At 37.6% G+C, this 21,907-nt stretch overlaps 1 protein-coding gene across 5 annotated transcripts in view; it reads right to left on the reverse strand.

Annotated features, from left to right (window-relative positions):
* TBC1D4 (TBC1 domain family member 4) overlaps nt 1-21,907 on the reverse strand; it is a 216,525-nt gene that overhangs the window by 40,231 nt on the left and 154,387 nt on the right. For 4 of the 5 annotated variants that reach the window (XM_059903038.1, XM_059903042.1, XM_059903041.1 and 1 more), the window contains exons 6-11: nt 18,840-18,931; nt 18,443-18,553; nt 14,096-14,215; nt 7,178-7,252; nt 5,672-5,898; nt 3,736-3,900 (exon numbers count right to left, since the gene is read on the reverse strand). In XM_059903038.1, the coding sequence (XP_059759021.1) occupies nt 3,736-3,900; nt 5,672-5,898; nt 7,178-7,252; nt 14,096-14,215; nt 18,443-18,553; nt 18,840-18,931 (790 nt within the window). The remainder of the gene's footprint in view (nt 1-3,735; nt 3,901-5,671; nt 5,899-7,177; nt 7,253-14,095; nt 14,216-18,442; nt 18,554-18,839; nt 18,932-21,907) is intronic. The other variant, XM_059903040.1, reaches the window with a different exon arrangement.

The raw sequence follows: 21,907 nt of genomic DNA on the forward strand, positions 1-21,907 counted from the left end.
AAGTGTCCATCGACAGTTGAATGGATAAAGATGTGGCACATATATACAATGGAATAGTACTCAGCCATATAAAGAAACAAAATTGAGTTATTTGTAGTGAGGTGGATGGACCTAGAGTCTGTCATACAGAGTGAAGTGAGTCAGAAAGAGAAAAACAAATACCATATGCTAACGTGTATATATGGAATCTAAAAAAAAAAAAAAAAATGGTACTGATGAACCTAGTTGCAGGGCAGGAATAAACAGGTAGACATAGAGAATGGACTTGAGGACATGGGGTGGGACGGCGAAACTGGGGCGAAGTGATAGTAGCATCCACATGTATACACTACCAAATGTAAAATAGTTGGCTGGTGGGAAGCAGCAGCATAGCACAGGGAGATCAGCTCGGTGCTTTGTGTCCATCTATAGGGGTGGGATAGAGAAGATGGGAGGGAGGCTCAAGAGGGAGAGGATATGGGGACGTGTGTATGCATATGGCTGATTCGCTTTGTTGTGCAACAGAAACTAACACAGTATTGTGAAGCAATTATACTCCAATAAAGATCTATTTAAAAAAATAAAAAAGAAAATTACATACCTTACTTGACTATGAATATTTAGAGATCCACTCTATGTACCTAATAAGATATGAGTTACCCAAGTGAAAAGAAAATTATATTTCACAGTTTTATGGACCTCCTTTCTATTCTGAATAGTTCTAGATATCATGGTAATTGTGTGCATATGATGTTTTCTCTGAAACCAGTAATAATGGGAGATGCAGAGTTCAGAAATTACTGACATAAAACCACACTCTTGAATATCCTCATTCTTAGGAAATTCACACTAAAGTATTCAGAGTAAAAGGACATGATATCTGCAACATACTCACAAATGGCTTAGAATAAAAAAATATATGTGTATATATATATATATATATATATATGTATGTATGTACATATACATGTAAACAGGCAGACTGATAAAGCAAATGTTAAAAATTGATGAATCTGGATAAAGAGTTAGCAGTTCTCCATAATATTTTTGCAACTTTCCTGTAAATTTGGAATTGTTTCACAATACCAATTTTTTAAAAACTCTCTCCAAGATTCTAACTAGTAACTTTATGTCTAAGTGACTTACTAATTGAAATAAACCTATTGAGAGTGAATTTTGACCAATAATTTTACTACTGTGTAGATAGTCATCAATAATGCATGGGTATGTACCACTATAGACATGTATAATATCCAGGGAGAGTACACTTTAAAAGCCAAAGGACTAGAAATAACCCACATGTCCACTTGCAAATGAATGCACTGTGATATAGTAAATGAAATACTATCCAGCAATAAAAATGAATGAACTGAAGTGCACATAAAAATAGGAATGAATCTCATAAACTAACTTAAGTGAAGGAAGCCAGATATAAAAGAATTTATGCTGTATCATTCCATTTATAGAAAGTTCAAAACCAGGCAAAACTAAACTATGGTGTTTGAGGTCAGGATGTGGGGTAGAGATTGGGTGGGAAAACGTGAGGAGCTGCAGGTGTGCTGGTAGCATTCCATGTATTGACTGGGTTGGGGTGACGTGGGATGTTCACTCTGTGATAATCCATGGAGCTGGATGCTTACGATTAACGTACTTTTTTTTTTTTCCGGTATAGTTTTTAGGGATTAGCGTACTTTTTAACGAAAAATGTTAAGTGTCTTTTTGGCTTATTGATTCTATGCTGTCAAATTACAAAACAGCGTACAAAGAGTACACAAAAACATGCCAAAAAGTGCTCTCTGATTTTTAGAACTTCTCAGAGCCAAGAGAACACCACAAAGTACAGAAAATACGATGATTTTTAATGATCCTATAAATTTAAAAGTTCTCCACATGCTTAAATACAGCATTTCAAATAAGATCACTGCAAAGAAGTGAATTTTTTTCAATACAAAACTAAATATTTGCCCTCTGACTTCAATACCCTCCTATCAGAATGAGGTACAGAAGGTTAAGGGAAGCTAGGCACAAGAATGATACATACATCTAGGCAGAAACTACTGAAGATGAACATATATCCATACATTAAAAACTATAAATAATCTTTTTTTTAAAAGTCACTGCTTTTGTTCTCTATAACCTATTCACAGCTAGTCTTTGACCTTTTTATGGCTGTTCCTAATTGTCACCTCAGGCATGGTTCTATTTCTGGAAGGAAACAGGGATTCTCCAGATGCTCACTTTAACATAACAACAGGAAACTGCAAATGGGTGTCATTGAAAGCACTGTATTCTTAATAAGTAGTACTATGGAGATGAGGCAAACTGACATTTTTATATGTGTACATCCTCAGTTCTCTAAATTCATTGCATATTCCATATACATTATGCTATTTTTATGGCTATCTTCCTTTAAATCTTCTCCCATAAGGTTGTCGCTGAAAAACCCTTTAAAATCAATTCTTCATCAACTTTCTTCACTAGCAATTCAATGTTTCAACATAACTTTGTACTAATTCAGAGGAAGGTTCAGATTCAAAATTTTATTAATCCAATATTAATCGTCTTTCTTGGGATGAAAAAAATGGACACACATGGACAAAAGATACTCAGGGATAATTCAAGCATTATTCTAATTTAACTAGTTACTGTGGGTTACCTAATTATATGCTAACTTTTTGGGTTCCCTAAATGTAAAAGAAAGGAGGCCAAAGAATACCCAAGAAGATTTTAGTGGCACACAGGCTAGTTGATAGCATGTGTTCCTCTCCCTGACTGCAAAAATTGCCAATTATCGAACAATAGAAACAACCCAAATATCCATCAGCAAGAGAGTGGATAAATTCTGCTGTATTGAATGGAATACTATACAGCAATAAAAATGAATGGCTCAAGCTACACATAAAAATAGGAATGAATCTCAGAAGCTTCTAAGCCAGCAACAACCCCTTGAGAAGAATTCCCAAGTTAATCCACCACTTTCCAAAGGCTAGAATATCCCACTGAGAATTTGCATGATCAGTAAGATTTCATAATTTCAAAAAGTTTTAAAGGCAATTCTTAAAAAATCACTATATTTAATTTTGTGTAGCTATAAGAGCAAGGAATAAGACTGAATAGGCTACACGTTTTCAATACTGGGGACAAAAAACAAAGCAAAATCGAATGTCTACAAGATTCAAGAGCTCCCTCATGTTGCCTGAAAGAGTTGCTATCAACATGATCCTCTACCCATTATGTGACTTAAACTGAGATTCAGAAAAGAAGGTCTACGTCATTGAAAAAAATCAGAGAAATGCCTAGGAAATATTCTATATACTTAAAAATAAAGATATATCATATCCATTACTTTAGTATAGTTGTTTCAATCAGTGGCTTTTGGGTTCCATAAGGTATGTCCAGAGAAGCTAAGAAAAAAAGGCATGATCAGGGGAGGTTTGCTTATGTGTTAGCACCAGGTCTTGCCCCAAACAAAACAAGGCTTAGACTCTGGGGCCGAAGGCAAAGAAACACACAAATAGTACAAAAAATATAATCCCTAAAGTAAGATAATCATGTCATCAAAAAGCTTGGAAACACTGGTTTTAAAAGTTTTCTTCAAATTAATTGGAAATGAAACCAATATATTAGAAACAGGTTAGAACAAGCACAACATACAGATGCATTCATGTCACTCTAAAGTTAATTAGCCACTTCTTAGTAACATATCAGTATATCACTGCAGAAAACGTTGCTTTGCAAACAGGACACTGATCTCACCTGATTTCATTTTCATACTGTGGGGACAGTCTACCTGAATTCTGGTAAAAGCTTTTCAGGAAAGAGGGGGCAGTGAAGGAAGGGGCAGAGAAGGAAGTGTGAAGACTTGGAAGACTGGAGGAAGAATTACTCTCCTTGTGCATGCGCCGAACTGATGCAAGGATGCTGGGTACAGAAAATACAGCAAATTCGTCTTAATTTACATTTTGGCACAATCTTCATTCACTATGAGATAGCATATACACAGGTTCTCGCTATAAATGTAATCAGGGCTGAATTTATATGGAAAAAAACTTATATGCATGCAGTTCTCTATTAGATGACTATGACCTAGTTCATTGTTCACAAACTGAATTCCTCATCTATGCAGCGTTTCTAAGCATATGTGTTTGTCTCTAAAAAGCTCTTAACAATTTTAGGACAAAAAGTGTTTGTTTTGACATGCAAAAGATACTTCAAGGGGAAAAAGTAGGAAAGCACAAATAATTACAGGAAACAAGTTCCAGAAGGAAAAACTGATTATCAGTAGTTCAAAGACTTAATTATTTTAAAGATATAAACCCTTCTAAAAATTTAAGAACAACATGTTTGGTTGTTGGAAGGCATCATAATACCTTTGGCTTAACAAACGTTAATGTCCATGTTCTTTTCTTGCAGCCTGTGGCATTGTGCAGCCATGGTTTTATCTGAATCCCTAAATCTCCTACTAAGTTTTTTTTCCAGAAGATTCTTTGCATAGCAAGTTTTTACCATGATATAAATAGCACCTTTTCATATTGACAGAAGTTCTTTGAGCATATACATTATGAAATGTGGAAAACATAAGGAAAAACAGACATTATTAATTGTTTAAAATAATTAATGTTTTAAATTCTTGAAAATAATTTTTCCTGGAAAAAGAGACAATGTTTTGGGTAAATATAAATGATCATTAAAATTTTTCATATATACATGAATACTTAATCCTTTTTCATAAAAGAAAATCTGAGGATAATTAGTTCTATTAATTTATTTTTATATATCCTAAATATTTTATTTTTTAATATCAAATTATTCAAAAAACAACAATCAGCATTCAATTGCATCCTTAAAAGAAAAGCTGGTAAATTTGATAACAACTAATATAAAAATTAATCTTCTTTTTACTTAGAGTTCTGTTGGGTTTTTTTTTTCCTCTCTGACTGGAACCCCTATCAGACCGTTTCCTGAAACCAAACTCATAGGAACGAAGAAAAACAAAATTAGTTCTAGGATATAAATTCTGATTTGTACTACATGGTAAGAAGTATAATCATTCCACAATTCCAAATTTACCCCCTTTATTATCTCTTACCAAATGCCAAATGATTTTGTTAAATATTTTTTAAATACCATGCAAGATAGTTTCTAATGGATACTTCCTGTCAATTATGGTATATGTATTCTTCTTTGTAAACATCACTTTATTCTAGATAAAATTTTTAACAATTTTCACATTTGGCTTTAATTTATTATGAAAAAAAATACAGCCAATTTTTATCTCATGTATAAAGGTAATGTAGGAGATTTTTTTAACCCTTGTGCTTACAGGAAGTTCTGCTATGTTATTTGCAAATTTGCTGACTGTTTCATGAAAGCCATCATCAAAGAGACACTGAGGAACATGCGTTGTCAGAAGCTTTTTCAGACAAAACAACTGCCTGATATCTTGTTTTCGACATTTTTCTGGGAAAACAAAAACTATTTCCATCCAAAATGCTTTAACTCTTCTCTTTCGGGGTGCCTTAAAGCTTGCCTGTTTCCCTTAGTAACGAAGGTTTTTACCATTCAATTTATTTTTCTGACAACTAAATGTTGGCTACAGCATGAAGTCACAAATAACTCTTGACTCCACGGTGGTCAGAAGAGAGTGACAGGAGAATTCTGTTCCAGCTTCTGGAGAGAGCTTTGGACTCACCTGCACTGTTCGCTGGAGCTCTGCCTCAGAAGAGGGGAGCGAAGCCCGTGAGCCTTCCCATCCTGTAAATTCAGCTTCCTCTTCGTGCTGGAAGGTGGGTGGCTGAACGTGTGGGCCCGTCTTCGAAACTGCGGGGAGTCGGAATCCTCTTCAGGGAACGTCTGCCAGGCTGAGGACAGCGGGGAAGCTGGCGGGGTCCCTGGCGGGGAGTCTCCAGGGGAGAGGTCCTGAAACGCAAGAAGTCAGGCCTTTCCTTCCTACACCGATCATGGCAGACCTGCTCACAGGGTGCCTCTTCTTCCTCCTGAGTCACGACAAACTGTTGTAGCTTTTTTTTGTTTTTTGTTTTTTTTTTTACTCAATCCATGCTGAGGGCTGATCACTGTCACCACAACCCATTTCTTCTGATAAGCAGCTGTAAGACGGCATCCGTAAAGGTAGGCCAGAAAGTGAAAGGGATAATAAGAAGAGGGATGCTTTCCCCTAACCCTTTGTGGTAAGATGCTCTCCAGCTACTGTACTGTTCTCACTGTTGCCAGAAAGATGAAAAGAGATCCTGACCGAAAGAGGGTGGAGGTCTGTATTTACGTATCTACTGATTTCCATGACATATCGGTTGCATGTTTCCTGTACTGTCAAAACAATATCACAACGCTTAAGTGTCCAAGTCTCAGGGCAAAGATTTCAGGAAAATAAAATAAAGCCTGTTAAGTATCTTCCCTCACCATGGATGCTTCTATCTAACTACGTGTTCCCTGAGGTAAAAAATTTTTTAAAGACATGAAAAACAGGAAATGAATGAAAAGTGAGCTATGCCGGAATGCCTCTCATATTGCATGGGGAGACATCATAAATCTTTCCATTTAGACAAGTATGCTGTTTGAAATGTTTAGCCTGATAAACTTTGGTTAGGGCTAATCGACTCATAACTGGACTAAGTCCTCAATTCTACCAACAGAAAGTTTAGTGAACATATTTTAATATTTTTCCATTAAAAAAAATAGGTTGCATTTGCCTCAGGTTACATGTTACAGGAAACAGGAAACCAAACCTACTGAGAATTGTCTATGAGATAAAGAAGAGCCTAACGTTGCAGTTAAAAGGGTTAAATATGGGGGAGGGGGAAGTAATATGAGGAGGGAACAAAAGATAAAAAGATCACTGTATAAGTGCAATAATCATATGGCTCCTTTTTCTATGGCCTTGGATCAACAGTTGCTCAAATATCGTCCCCGAAATTATACTATCTCCAAACAGTAAAACGCCTGACAGAGCAGAGTTAGACAGCAAGGGATGTGTTCTGTCCCAGAAAGAGAAAGCCTCAGTTGAATAAAGAGCAACATGCTAATAGCCAGAATCTTCTTTAAAATAATAAAGGCTCAAATAATTATTTTTTAGAAGTCATAAAGAGCTCATAACAAAATAACTAAGCACGCATATTATCATATTAGTGTTTGTTTTTACCAAGTTGCAATAGTAGGAAAAAAGGGAGCTCTGCTTAGATACCTTCTCTGAAGCAACACTGTTGGATCGTTCAAAGCTGTCCACACTTCCAAGCCGACCTCTCATTCTGTTAGCTCCCTGAGTGAAGAGAATAAAATTAAATCGTTCATAGGGTTTGAATTTTTACTTTAAAACTATAAAAGGCAGTTGCCTCTTTATGTTAGCATTACATTGATCCTTTTGGGGTTCACTCAAATTTGTTGGCAGTATTAACAGCCATTCCAGCATGGCAAAGAGAACTATCCGCAATCTACTTCCGTTACTTCTAAATCAGCCATTAGATAACCAGATATTCAGACCAAGCTTACTGAAGTGACTTTGGTTACAAAGTCAAACATTATTCACCCATAACATCAGTGAGAGTCCCATGAACTTGGTGCCACATACAGATAAACACCCATGTGGAAAGTACAGCACAACAAACCACAACAGTTATAAAGAAAATGGTTTAATACATACAACCTCCCTACAACCTAGATCATAATTTACATTATAGGATTATAATAAACACAGGTTAAAAAAAGAAAACTGCATCCTAAAATGTATGGATTTAGCTTAATTCATTATTCCGTAATGCAAAACTACTTCAATAAAGTCTCTCTAGAAGACTAGATAAAAGTCTGCTTCAATATTGGTGAATTGGTTCTCGATTTTCTTTTCACACAGTTCTTTGGTGATGATCTAAGAAACGAACCAAAGGGATCATCTCATCTATTTCTCTCTACACTTCATGTAGGAAGAAACTGGAGCCAAGTATTGAAGGAAAGAAGATGAAAGGCTGGCTAGGAACCATATCACATAGAAGGTCTTAAGAGACAAAATACAGACTAAGATGTTCTGCCTAACTCTAAAACACATGGGAAAGTTCTAAAGAGAATAACTAGAAATACGTCAAGTCAGTGTGACAGTGACTCTCCGCAATGAAAAAACGCACAATATTTCTACAGCACTTTACAATTCTAAAGTGTGTCTCCAAACATTTCTTGGGTTTAATTGGGGGGGGGGGGTTAAGTTTCATTTTAATTTTTAATCAAAGTGATACCTACACAAAGTTTCAAAAGTCAAACTGTGCTACCAAACTTATGATGTTAAGTGGCAATCACCAGCCCCCTCCTTCACATGCTGAATCCCATTCCCCAAAAGCAAACACCTGAAATTACTTGTATCAATGCTTCTGTTATTCAGCTTACATTCCAATTCCTTAATCTTTCCATTTTAGGCACTATCCATTGACTTCCTACTCTGCAAGATGAGAGTTTAGGATTCTTACTTCATTTTCCATCCCCATACACACTTCTCTCTTCCCCTCTTCTCTCAGTAGAGTTATATCACGTGTCAGTTAAACCAATATTTTGTGCTTAGATTTTTACGACCTTGTAAATACTGTTTGCACCTGAGCTACATATTTTACTACTACTACAACTCACATCTTGTACAATTTGTTCTTCATGGAGTTAACAACTACCTCAGTAATCCCCAGTTTATTACTACTAATTTATTTATCATTAATCTATTCCCAATAAATCTCAATATGGTCAAACATTACATAATCCATTAATTACATATATTTTTCTTTGAGCTACCCATTTTGGAGATCTCTGTCTTCCTGCCCCAGTTTGGACTGGTAGCAATTTATGTTTGCTGAATAGATGTTTCCAGTATTATCCTTCACCATCAACCTAGAAGTTTCCTTTGATGCTATTCTATGTTGGAATTTCTGCTTCTTTAAGCCCATGTCTTCCTCTTTTTTAGTTTACTTCCTCATTTTGGTGGAACATATACTCCAGGTGCTTTCTGAGAACAGGAGACTGGGAAGTAAGTTTTTTTTTAATTTACATGTCTGTAAGTGTCTTTGTTCTATGCTTATATTTTATTAATAGTTAGGCTGAATATACAATTCTGCCTGGAAACGTGCCATCAGAATATGTAAACATTGCTCAACTGTCTTTCGGTGCAGAAGTCTAATGTCATTGTGATTCTTGAGCTGTGTGTGTGCCCTGCTATTTCTCTCTGGAGCAGAATCTAAGTTTACCCTGGGGCATTCTGAAATTTCCCAATGAAGTGCCTTGGCATGGCTTTCTTCAGTCTTTCTATGTGCATCTTCTGAGCCCATTACATTTTGAAACATGTCCATCAGCTCTAAGAAAACTTTTAAATTATTTCTTTGAAAATTTCTGCATGCATTTCTTTCTGGAACGCCTACCATTTGGCTTTTGGATCTCCAGATAACTTTTAACCTCGTTCTCTTATTTTCTATTTCTTTGTCATTTTGCTTTACTTTCCGGAAGTTTTTTTTCAACACTAGTTTCCCAGCCTTCTACTGAATTTTTCTTTTTATGTCCACCATCAGAAAGTTGTAAGAGTTCTTTCCTGTTCTCCATGGACTCTTTTATATTTATGGTATCCTACCTTGTTTCATAGAAGCAATATTTATTCTTATCTATGTATATCAATCATAGTTTTCTATTTCTGGTGGCTCCCTAAATAACAACTATATCAATCATAAAACTAACAGCTGCATCTATATTACTGAATGCTTACCACGTGCCAGGTACTATGTTAAATATTTTACCATGCATTACCCCCTTCATTCCCACAACAATTCTAATGAAGTTGGTATAGTTTTTTGGCTCAACTTTACAGGTAAAGAGACTGAAGTTCTTACAGATTAGGTTGCCAACGTTTACACAGTTAAAGGACAGAGCAGCAATTTGAATTCAGGGAGTACAACTTTAAAGTGAGGTTCTTGAGCTCTTACTCAATACTACCTCCTGAAGATAGAGCTTTGTGAAAAGTAGAATTACAAATAAAACCAATTAACCTACATTGGTTAAGGGTTATTTTGCAAATGTCCCAGAACTTGATGAAGGCTCTTTCAGTTCTTCAGTTCTATACTGTAACATGACATACTTCCAGTAATAAACTATACATTTAGCTGATAAATTATTGGGTTCATGTGTGTGGAAAAGAAAAATGGGCCATGTTGCTTTCCGCTATTTTTTCAGCTGCTACTTACATGCCAACCTGCCTGGTTATCTCAAACAGGTTATTTGGTCACAATAGAGAAAGTAGTCAGATGGATATCAAACAATTTCCATCATTAGAAAAACACTTAAATGACACATATTACTCATAGGAGTGTTTTATCCATGAGTTTTTCTTACACACAAAGAAAAATAAACTTACTTTAAAATTATACTCTACCACAATCATTAATTCACACATTTCAACAAGTGAGGACAATGGCTATTACTCTGAAGAGAAAGTGAAATGAGGACTTACTTTTTTTTTTATATAAATTTATTTATTTTTGGCTGTGTTGGGTCTTCGTGGCTGTGTGCGGACTTTCTCTAGTTGTGGTGAGCGGGGGCTACTCTTCCTTAGGGTGGGTGGGCTTCTCACAGCGGTGGCTTCTCTTGTTGCGGAGCACAGGCTCTAGGTGCGCGGGCTTAAGTGGTTGTGTCACCGGGCTCAGTAGTTGTGGCTCGAGGGCTCTAGAGCGCAGGCTCAATAGTTGTGGCGCACAGGCTTAGTTGCTCCGCGGCATGAGGGATCTTCCCGGACCAGGGCTCGAACCCGTGTCTCCTGCATTGGCAGGCGGATTCTTAATCACTGCACCACCAGGGAAGTCCCTTGAGGACTGTTTTCTAATGACTTATACTTTATATTAGTGAATATTTGTCTTTTAGAACTATAAACATATATTAATAAATATATTAGGAAATGTTCCTCTTTTGGAAAACTTCAATTTAAGAAAAAGCAACAGGGACTTCCCTGGTGGTGCAGTGGTTAAGAATCCACCTGCAAATGCAGGGGACACGGGTTCGAGCCCTGGTCTGGGAAGATCCCACATGCTGCAGAGCAACTAAGCCCATGCGCCACAACTACTGAGCCTACGGGCCATGTCTACTGAAGCCTGCATGCCTAGAGCCCGTGCTCCGCAATGAGAGGCCTGCACACGGTAGCAAAGAGTAGCCCCTGCTCACCACAACTGGAGAAAGCCCGCGCACAGCAACGAAGACCCAACGCAGCCAAAATAAATAAATAAATAAATTTTAAAAAGAAAAAGAACAAGCAACAAACAACCAGAATACAAGACTCTGTCTTTTCACCTTTGAGCAGATAGCTTTTTCAGTTTTACTATATTATGATTTGGTAATGCATGTGTCAAGCCTTTTGCCTTGGACCCACTTTTTAATTGCTAGTGAGCTGAGCTTTAAAGCATTTTTAAAATGTATCCTATTTCATAAACAACTATAGTTAGTTAAATAAAATATTCTGACTCTTAAAAATAGCAGCAATTATGAGCCAAACTATGACTGGAGTGTCAATTTTCTCCTATGTCACTCAGAGAGAAAAAAATAAACTGACAAGTTTCAGAAGTACGCAAAAACCCTTTACTATGTAACCTTTGATACAACATGGGTAGCTGCCAACCTTCTCAAGAAGTCCATTCTGCTGCATATGGTACAAGTAAGACCTTGTTAGGTCACATAATTTATGGAACTTGCCAGCACTTTGGGACACAAAAGCTACAGTATCCACCTTGACCAAAACAGATTGGCAGTGCCCTTGCTGAAAAGTCATTACAGCCATACAAAGCTATGTAAGCAGTACTTCAAAGTCAGCCGTGCAAGTACGGTGAAGAATGCCAAGGTACTCAGTGGGATAAAGAGCGTCACACTCTAAATACCCTTGTGTCCTTTTATAAATGACAGAGGTTTCAGAGCTTACCACTGCTGTATGTACCAGCTCATATCTACAGTGTGATATTTTCCTAACATACTGACATTTCACCCTCACGGTAACATGACCTAAGCAGGTATGAGTATGCCCGTTTCGCAAGTGGGGAAACAATGGCTTAGAAAAGGTAAATAATTTCTCCAAGATCATAAATATAAAACCTGCTAGGGCCAGATCTGGAATTCGGATCCTCTGACCACCTACGTAAACAATCTTTCTACTAAAATTCTCACTGAACAGCATAGGAGAGAGGGAGAAAAGGAGGGAGGGAAGGAATGAGAGAGAAAGAAAGAACATAACTGATTTATAAATTTTGAAGATGAGGAGGAAGGACAAGTTTATGAAAAGTTGCATTAACACACTTCCGACAAATCTTCTAGAGGCTCTTTTCCTAAATTCTGTTTTCTGCTAATAAAATAATAGCATTGTCAAATGACCATGCTTGCTGCAAGGCTTTTGTTAGAAGAATCTCAATCATTAACAGAAATTACCCATAAAAGTATTTTGAGTTCTAGCAAAGAAATAAAAATAAGAACACCAGACATCACAAGTCACTGTGTCCCAATGTACTACTGCACTTGACTTTCTTGCTTTTAACACTTTTGAAGATAACAGGTAGTTATTTTGTAGACTGTATCTCAATGTGGGTTTGTTGATGTTTCCTCACGATTAGATTCAGGTATTGCCCCTTTGGCAGGAATACTACAGAAGTGCCACTGTGTTCTTTGTATCAGTGGCACAGGATTTCAATTTGTCCCATTGCTGAAGATGTTCAATTTGATCATTTGATTAAGGTGGTGCCTGCCAGCTTTTTCCATTGTAAAGTTACTATTTTCCCCTTTGTAATTAATAGGTATTAATTCTACCCAGTAAATATCCTGATCATGATCAAATTTCCAATGTATTAATTTATTTTTCATATCAGAATAGACTTACAGTTTCCTATCTTATACAACAAGTCACTCTCTGTTGCTATAATTTATTTTGATACTCATTGTCTCAGATGTCACCAGTGGAAGCCCCTCAAGGTTTTTATGTCTTTGTGACATCCTGTTACCTTTCTTTGAGTACTTCCTCACTATCTAGAACACCACGATGCTCTGGACTTACCTTGTACTTTCCCTGGAGTCCTGGAACCAGCCATTTCTCCCAGGATCATGGTTCCTTCTTAAAGAATGATATATAGAAACCAAAATCTGAGTGCCAGACCTAAAATCTGGGTCATCCAACCAGGCTTAATTTATGATCTGGCATGTATAAAAAAGCTGTTCCCAGTTCCTATCAGTGGACAAAGTCAGGGGCCGTATGTACACATTTACTGACACACGTATATATTAATACATATGCATTACATAGAACATATGTAATTCTATTGCTCAAAATAGAAAACCAAGATTCCATACTGCTACCTCTGAGTTGAATCCAACAACACAGATCTCATTCTAATTTCCTCCCCTTTCAAATTTGTAATTCCCTTCTCCCAGAATCCCACTATCCTTAAACATTTACATATTTGATCAGTTCCCTGTGTGTAACCAATCTCCACAATTGACACCTCACACCCTCCTCACCGCACTCTGGTGTCCACATGCTGCACTGGGTCACCCCCATACACAGCACCCATACAGGCTCTGTCCCCCTGTGCTGAGCCACTGTGCTGGCTTCCCTGCCTTACAGAACCGAGACATCTACATTGCTGTGTCTCGTCTAATAGCATTAGGAGTGAATTGTTCAGGAAGAGGAAAATGAAGAAGAGAAATAATTTTGCTTATTTTTAAACAGAATATATAAATTCACTGAATGGAATACACGCATTTCTGTTAACTTATACTTACTATTTTCAGCATTCCCTATCAGCTCCTAGGAATAAGTGAAAGAAGGGCTTCTTTATAACTTTATGTGGCAAGTGATAAGAAGTTCTTAAAGGATTGGCCATCAATATTCTATTTCCCCTTTCCTATACGTATATCTCAACTGCTCAGATTCAGATATCAGAGGCACCAGAATAAATCTAGATCTGAAAATGAGACTTTTTTTGAGAGATTATTTTATATAAGTGTTAACTAACTTAAAGTTATCTTAATTTTTTTTTAAAGGAAATGTTCAGTGAGCCAGTTGAGAATGAAGCAGTTAGAAAACACAGACATAATAACTTAAAGAGCCTCAGTTTAATCTTACCCTTGAGAAGATATTTTCCAGGGAGCTAGTTAAGGATCTCTTAGCTTTATTTTTCAGAACGTCAAGTTTGAACCTTCCACTGCTCGTCGCATTTTCTGGGATTGTACTATTTGAAATAGTCTATGGAAAGAAAAACATACATTTTAGGTTGGAAATACTCAAGGTTAAATGAAGTTTTAAAGACAGGCTTATGGCTAAGCCATTAAAAAGCATGAGAATTCTTCTGTAGCTCTATTAAGAAGTAATAATTTAGGTTCCACATCGTGAACACACAGATTATAAGCAAAAGAGATTAATTTTTAATATTGTAAGTAATAAAAAAGACAGAAATAAGATCTTTCCTATATGTCTTTCCTTTCTGCTAATATATTCCTGCTGCATTTAACAAAAACTAAACTTGAGATGTCCATTTTTACTGCTGTTATTTTGATTAACAACTATAATCATCCCTTTCCAAGTTACATACTTTATATCCAAATTACCAAAGAAAACACAAAAAATTGGTTTCAAAGAACAAAGCATCTTCTAGCAAAGCTGGATTCTGCTAATGCCTTTGTTATAATTCCATTTTCATTTGTGAGTGGGTCATTTATCTTTTCAATCGACAAGTATTCACCGATAGTACTGAACTATATGAGAATCTACAATGTGTCCACTATATGAAGTTCTCTAAATATTTTATCTTATATAGAGATAAAAGGCTACTATGTATATTACATGGTTCTTAGTGCTAGGAAGTTTCCAAGAAAGAAAACTCATCCTTTGCTTGGGAAGGAAATACGTTCACTCGTAGCAGAGACACAAAGCAATGCCTAAGTATCAAATATGGAACCATGAGTTATGGGTCTCAATGGTCAGGAAGAAAATGATACATGGGATTCAGACAGGCAGAAAAAAGGAGGTGAAGACTTTCCCAACACTGGGGATGGTGCTGGCAAAATCACAAAGGCTGGGATGCTCACGGGACAGGGTGTCAGTACAGGTGTTTGACTAAAACAGAGGGAAGTAGTGGAAAGTGGGCAAGTGAAGCTGGAGATAAAACCTTGAATGGTCTTAAGTGCTGGATAATTAGGAAGAATCACTGATCACAATTTACAAGTAGAGGGGCATCACTGTGAAAGTAATGTTTTGGGAAGATTTATGTGAAAGAAGTGTTCAAAAATCACCTAAAGGACTGGGAAATCAGAGACTGGAAGATCAGATTGAAGGCTTCAGGACAGTCTACGCAGGAGGCAATAGAGGTCCATACTGGAGCTGGCTCCACGTGGTCATCTAAGGAGTTACTGATAAAAGAAACATGATCACAATCAAAAAGGAAAGAAAACAATAGATAGAGATGTGGGCTGGACTGGGTTCGGGCTGTGTGTAAGGACTGGGTTGACTCATCATTCTAAGGCTTTGAGATGAATGACACAACGAAAATAGGGAAATCGTATTGGCGCTTAGCACAATGCCTGACACAGCAGCTACTCAGTGAATACCAGGTGAATAAATGGAAGGAAGAAAGGAAAAGAGGGAGCAAGGGAGGGAAAGAGAGAGAGGCAGGGAGGAACTTAAGTATACTGACAGGAAAACATGCACAATTTGTTAAAATCTCCTTTGTGATCTTGAGCGCCCTCCGTCATATAGAAAATGCATATCACTCCTCACATACTGCCTTCGGCCTTCTGGTCAACAAGACTATCCACACCAATGACTGATTTAACCAAACCCATGAACAGATTTTAGTCTTTATGTTTCTTGACCTTCCTATGTCATTGGACATTGTTGATCTTCTTACTTGAACTCTTCTCCTACCTTGGTCATTCACCGTAATAAATCTTTCTCCCTCATTATTCCCTTTCAGTCTTTATCACTGGCTCCATTTTAATTCACTCATTGCCTGAAATGCAGGTGCTCCTCAGAACATCCCCCTTCGACTTCAAATCTGTGACAAAGCTCATAGTCTTCCACATTTATAATGTCAGCTCAAATTCTATGAGCACCAAACCCATTCTTCTAATTAAACCTCACACTTCCAAAATTGAATTCTTATTTCTTATTTCCATCTTTCGCCCCGCTCTTGCCTTCTTTCTGTATTTCCTAGCTATTACATCTAATTCCTCCAAATCTGAAACCTTGAAGTCTCTCCCAGCAAGCCCCTCTCTCTTCCTAAACATATCTATCCAATCAGTCACTAAGTCCTAAGGATCATGCCTCCCAAATTGCTCTTGACTCAGTCCCTCCCTCACATCTCCAGGGCTTCAGTTTACCCTCTCTCTGAGACAAAATACATTTTTCAAGACAGAATCATTCAATCTGTTTATGTCCCAGTGTTATCTCTTGTCTGGTACATACTTATATCTCTGTGCCAATCACACCATATTTCCATATTTTAACTCATTTGATTGCACGTTGGTTTCTCCTTACAGTTAGAGCTGTCATTATTCATCTCCGCTGCCTAGTACACAGTATGCACTTGATAAATGAATCATTTCTCACGCATTCTATTACCAAGGTCTCCTAATTTGAGAATGTGACTTCATTCCTGACACTGCCAACCCCCTTACCCAACCAGCCACAAATTTGATGCTCTCACGCTCTTACCTGAAGTCCTTTAGTGACAAAGTCTGATCTAGCACTTAAGGCTATTCATCATCCCGCTGCTGCCTAGCCTTAAAGCCTTATTTCCCCAATTCCCATGCAAACCCTAAAAAACCAGTATGTCCTCGGAGGGCCTCCGTGCAGTATGTTCACTCATGGTTACAAAGTTACCACTTAACGTTGCACTCAGTGTTCCTTTCTTAAAACACAATTCCTTGGGAATGTAAAGTGATACAGCCACTATGGAGAACAATATGGAGGTTTCTTATAAAACTAAAAATAGAACTACCATACGACCCAGCAATCCCACTACTGGGCATATACCTGGAGAAAACCATAATTCAAAAAGAGTCATGTACCACAATGTTCACTGAAGTTCTATTTACAATAGCCAGGACATGGAAGCAACCTAAGTGTCCATCGACAGATGAATGGATAAAGAAGATGTGGCACATATATACAATGGAATATTACTCAGCCATAAAAAGGAATGAAACTGAGTTATTTGTAGTGAGGTGGATGGACCTAGAGTCTGTCATACAGAGTAAAGTAGGTCAGAAAGAGAAAAACAAATAGTAAGCTAATGCACATATATGGAATCTAAAAAAACAGTACTGATGAACCTAGTGGCAGGGCAGGAATAAAGATGCAGACGTAGAGAATGGACTTGAGGACGCAGCGGGGAAGGGTAAGCTGGGACGAAGTGAGAGAGTAGCATTGACGTACATACACTACCAAATGTACAATGGATGGCTAGTGGGAAGCTGCTGCATAGCACAGGGAGATCAGCTCGGTGCTTTGTGACGACCTGGGGGGGGGATGGGGAGGGTGGGAGGGAGGCTCACGAGGGAAGAGATATGGGGATATATGTATACATATATGATTCACTTTGTTGTACAGCAGAAACTAACACAACATTGTAAAGCAATTACACTCCAATAAAGATATAAAAAATAAAATAAAATAAAACTAATAGGAATTTTAAAAAGCCATCTTGTTGCCTCTATTATATGTATCTATTTATGTTTGCATTCCCTTTTGGATTATTTGAGCTCTTCTCTGTAGGCTACGTCATTATTCATCTCTTTTTTGTCACCATTATCACATAGCTTGATTCATAGAAGGTCCTCTAGAAGTGCCTGTACTATAAATAATTAAGGAATCACTTATCACACGGTATGTGGTTTGTTCTGAATAGAGTGAGATTAAGACATAACCTGAATTAGTGTTATCAAGTGGTAAATATGTCATGATTTCTTTAGATGTTGCTGCCAGTGGTCTTGCTTTACCTACATGCAGCTGGGAACACATTCTAAACCACGTGCACAAAAATATCATCCCTTAGTTTGCAGCCAGGGTAGCCGTTTCCATGACATTACTGCTTCTTTGCATGTTTGCTCTTTACCACTCAAGTCTATGTTAGTTTTTAATGAAATAAGATGTTCATATGAATTTGAAATAAAACAATGGTTTAATATTACTAAAAATGTATGTTCATTCTAAATCATGAGCATTTATTACTGGTTTTCTACCAAAACTCACAAATTTTTTTACATTTTAAAATCATTACTATTTTATCTCAATGTGCCAATGTTTGCTACAATTTCCTATAAAACTTCTAAAATGCTGGGGGGAAAAGAAGACTGTTAGGGTTTAGCCCGAAAGATGAGAAGACAAAGGAAAGAAACTCCTTTTACATCTTCTGTGATATTTTGACTGAATATATGAAAAAAACAAAAATAGGTCAACTAGAAAACATCTCACCGATGGGCCTTCCCCAATATGAATGTGTGTCCTCTGCTTGGCTTCGCACAGCTGCCTCAGATGTAAAATCACAAGTTCGTTTTCCTCCTGGTCGTTGACTGCCTTCATTTTCTGTTGAACAGACAGACGGAGAGCACATTATGGCAACACAGCTTTTATTGTTTTACTTTAGTCTCATTTCATTTTATCTGTCTGGCAGACAGACGTAAGTAAAGCTAAGCATTTAGCTGCTCTTAGAAACAAAAGTAACAGTGGCATTGTAGTAACTATCCAATAGTACAGTAGTATATCTATCTATCTTTAACGTCAGATAGAGAAATGGAAAAAGGAACTCACAGAAACAGGGTCCAATTCTCATTCCTTATACCTTACTTGGGAGGACTATAAATAATGTTACCTGAACTCGTTCAAAGATGTCAGCTTGCTCATTATCTGTCAGGGACGAGAGATGCCTCTGTATTACCAGCTTGGCTCTTGGCGGATAGAGACCTAAGGGAAATGATGGGGAGTGGTGTTAAACAGATTCTAGCCACAGAGATCAAAATGTGTATGTATATATATATGTGTATGTGTGTGTATATATATATGTGTATATATAAAATGCACTGCAGCTTGTCCCTTCACCAGCAGGCTCTGAAGTTAAATCCTTTCAAGGAAATGTGTTCCTGCCTATGACAGACCTTGGAACACTGCAATAAAATGATTAAAACAAAATGGAAAACCTCCTCACCAAAATCAATGGCCCTTGTCAGTGATCTTGAAGTCAGACTTATTAACAAAAAATGTCTACATGATACCAAATCAACAGCATAACCAGATACCATTGAATATACTAACAAACTTACCATCCTAGAAACGCATAGGTGAATACTAGCCTTGGCCAAAATCTCTAAGCTTAAAACTTGACATTTAAAAAAGAAAGAATAGTGCTTCCCTGGTGGTGCAGTGGTTGAGAATCCACCTGCCAATACAGGGGACACGGGTTCGAGCCCTGGTCTGGGAAGATCCCACATGCCGCAGAGCAACTGGGCCCGTAAGCCACAATTACTGAGCCTGCACATCTGGAGCCTGTGCTCCGCAACAAGAGAGGCCGCGATGGTGAGAGGTCCGCTCACCGCGATGAAGAGTGGCCCCCGCTCGCCACAACTAGAGAAAGCTCTGGCACAGAAATGAAGACCCAACACAGCCAAAAATAAATAAATAAATAAATTCAAAAAAAGAAAAAAAAAAAAAGAAAGAAAGAATAGGGCTTCCCTGGTGGCGCAGTGGTTGAGAATCTGCCTGCCAATGCAGGGGACACGGGTTCAAGCCCTGGTCTGGGAAGATCCCACATGCCGCGGAGCAACTAGATCCGTGAGCCACAACTACCGAGCCTGCGCGTCTGGAGCCTGTGCTCCGCAACAAGAGAGGCCGCAACAGCGAGAGGCCCGCGCACCGCGATGAAGAGTGGCCCCCACTCGCCGCAACTAGAGAAAGCCCTCGCACAGAAACGAAGACCCAACACAGCCAAAAATAAATAAATAAATAAAAATTAAAAAAGAAAGAATAGCTACTAATATTAAAAAGTAGAGCTAGAGCTTACACAGGAAGCTCTCCCCCTTATACAGGTCTTGGTGATAAAACTTCTAGGGCATCATTAGTTTTTAGTGACATTTTTTAGTGTTACTATTTTCCCAAGAAATTGTTTACCTCTTTATACCATATTATTTATATATCTAGTGTACTTCTGCATATAATTTATATTAAGCCCTTGGGCAAAAATTTTTTCCATGAAAACATTTTTGTTTTTATAAATTTTTTTAAAAGGGAAATGTAATTCATATTTACAATGATTCACCGGACCATCCACTTTTAAGGAACAGATCTCCTTTACATAGTTAGGGACCACTTATACTATTGCTACCTTACTTTGATTAGAAAGAGGATATCTAGCCACATATAATATTTAATGACTGTTATAGGTAGACTGCACTTTAAAATCCCTAGGAGAGATTCACCTCAAAATATGCATTGTTTTAAAAGAACTAGAATTCATTTCATGATGGTTAGAACGTGTAGAGTGCCACCACTGGACCTGTTTTAAACCACTGTGCAGAAAGAAGAAAAACTTCTGAAAACTTCTCAGCTCTACCTTTCTTTGTGCAATGTACAATAAAATGCTGTGAAAATCTCTGTGACCACGTACAGAAACACTAAAATTCATTTTGATGGTGTGATGCCACTCACTACCACAATTTATTATTTGCTGGCAAAGCCTCCTTAAGAGGCTCCTTAGGCAATATATTAAGAAACTGATTCACATGATTGTTTTTGTTTTGTTTTATGTTGTTTAATATTCCAGCATGTTATTAGCATGTGTAGGAGGATAAAAGATTAAAAAGAGGAGAAGTAAAGAGGGTACTTATTTGAAGTAGGTAACTAAATCTATGGCCCAGGAAGTTTCTTTAGTCCTTTATTTCAGGGGAGGAATTGCAAACAGCTTATTTGCAAATTATGCATGACCCCCCTACCCCGCCTTGAATCTGATTTGACTTTCTTCTTCCCCTCAGTTTAGAGTCACTGGGGAGTGAATTAACCGATCCTGAGAGGTAAGTATACTATTTAGCCCTCATGCACGTTATTGTAGGAAAACCCGACTGAGGGTAATTGCTCCACCTCTACAGTGCTCAACACCACTTTAGTTTCACATTCTGAGGATTGGTCCTTGAGAGATGGTCCCCTTAGACACTGTCTCCTGGATTCACTTTGGTCCCCCGACATGACTGGTGCTTTTCTTCCTGGTCTAAATGACAAGGATCCCTTGACATAGGGATAGATGATTGATTAGGACTCAACATCAGCATACGTATCTTTTCCCTTTCTTTTTTTTCAGTAGAGAAAGAACTCCTTATTAATGCAGCCAAAGGTATTGACAGGATTCTATAATTCTGAGTAAGTGATATGAAATACGAATATCTAGATACTTCTAAATATCTCTAAATATCTTTCTCACTTTCTATTCCTATGAATTTGCATTGAATCTGAATGTGGTCCTTTTTCCAGCTTTATACTTTGTACTTAAGCCTAACACAAGTTTAGAATTCACACTGTTATCTTACCCACATGAAAACAACTCTTTGGGAAACACTGATGCCAAGGCTTCAAGAGAGCTTGGTCCTGAAAATCCTGGCTTTCTGATATTCTTTCAGAGAGAAGCATCAAGTTGCTTTGGAAACAGATTGAACACGTTCAAATCCTGATTCTGCCCCTCCTAAGCGATAAGGATGTGGCAGTTATTACCCACTATGTGTCTCGGCGCCTGTTTCCTCATCAGTAAAATGAGGATTCAAAACACTACCCATCTTGTGGGATTTCAGTATGGATTAAGTGGGCTAATATATGGAAAACACAACAGTGCCGGGACACAGTAAGTCTTATGGGAGTATCTGCATTATTGCTATTCCTTTCATTCTTACTATCAGAGCA

This window comes from Balaenoptera ricei, chromosome 18 (genome assembly GCF_028023285.1).
Source record: "Balaenoptera ricei isolate mBalRic1 chromosome 18, mBalRic1.hap2, whole genome shotgun sequence".
NCBI classification, from domain to species: Eukaryota; Metazoa; Chordata; class Mammalia; order Artiodactyla; family Balaenopteridae; genus Balaenoptera; species Balaenoptera ricei.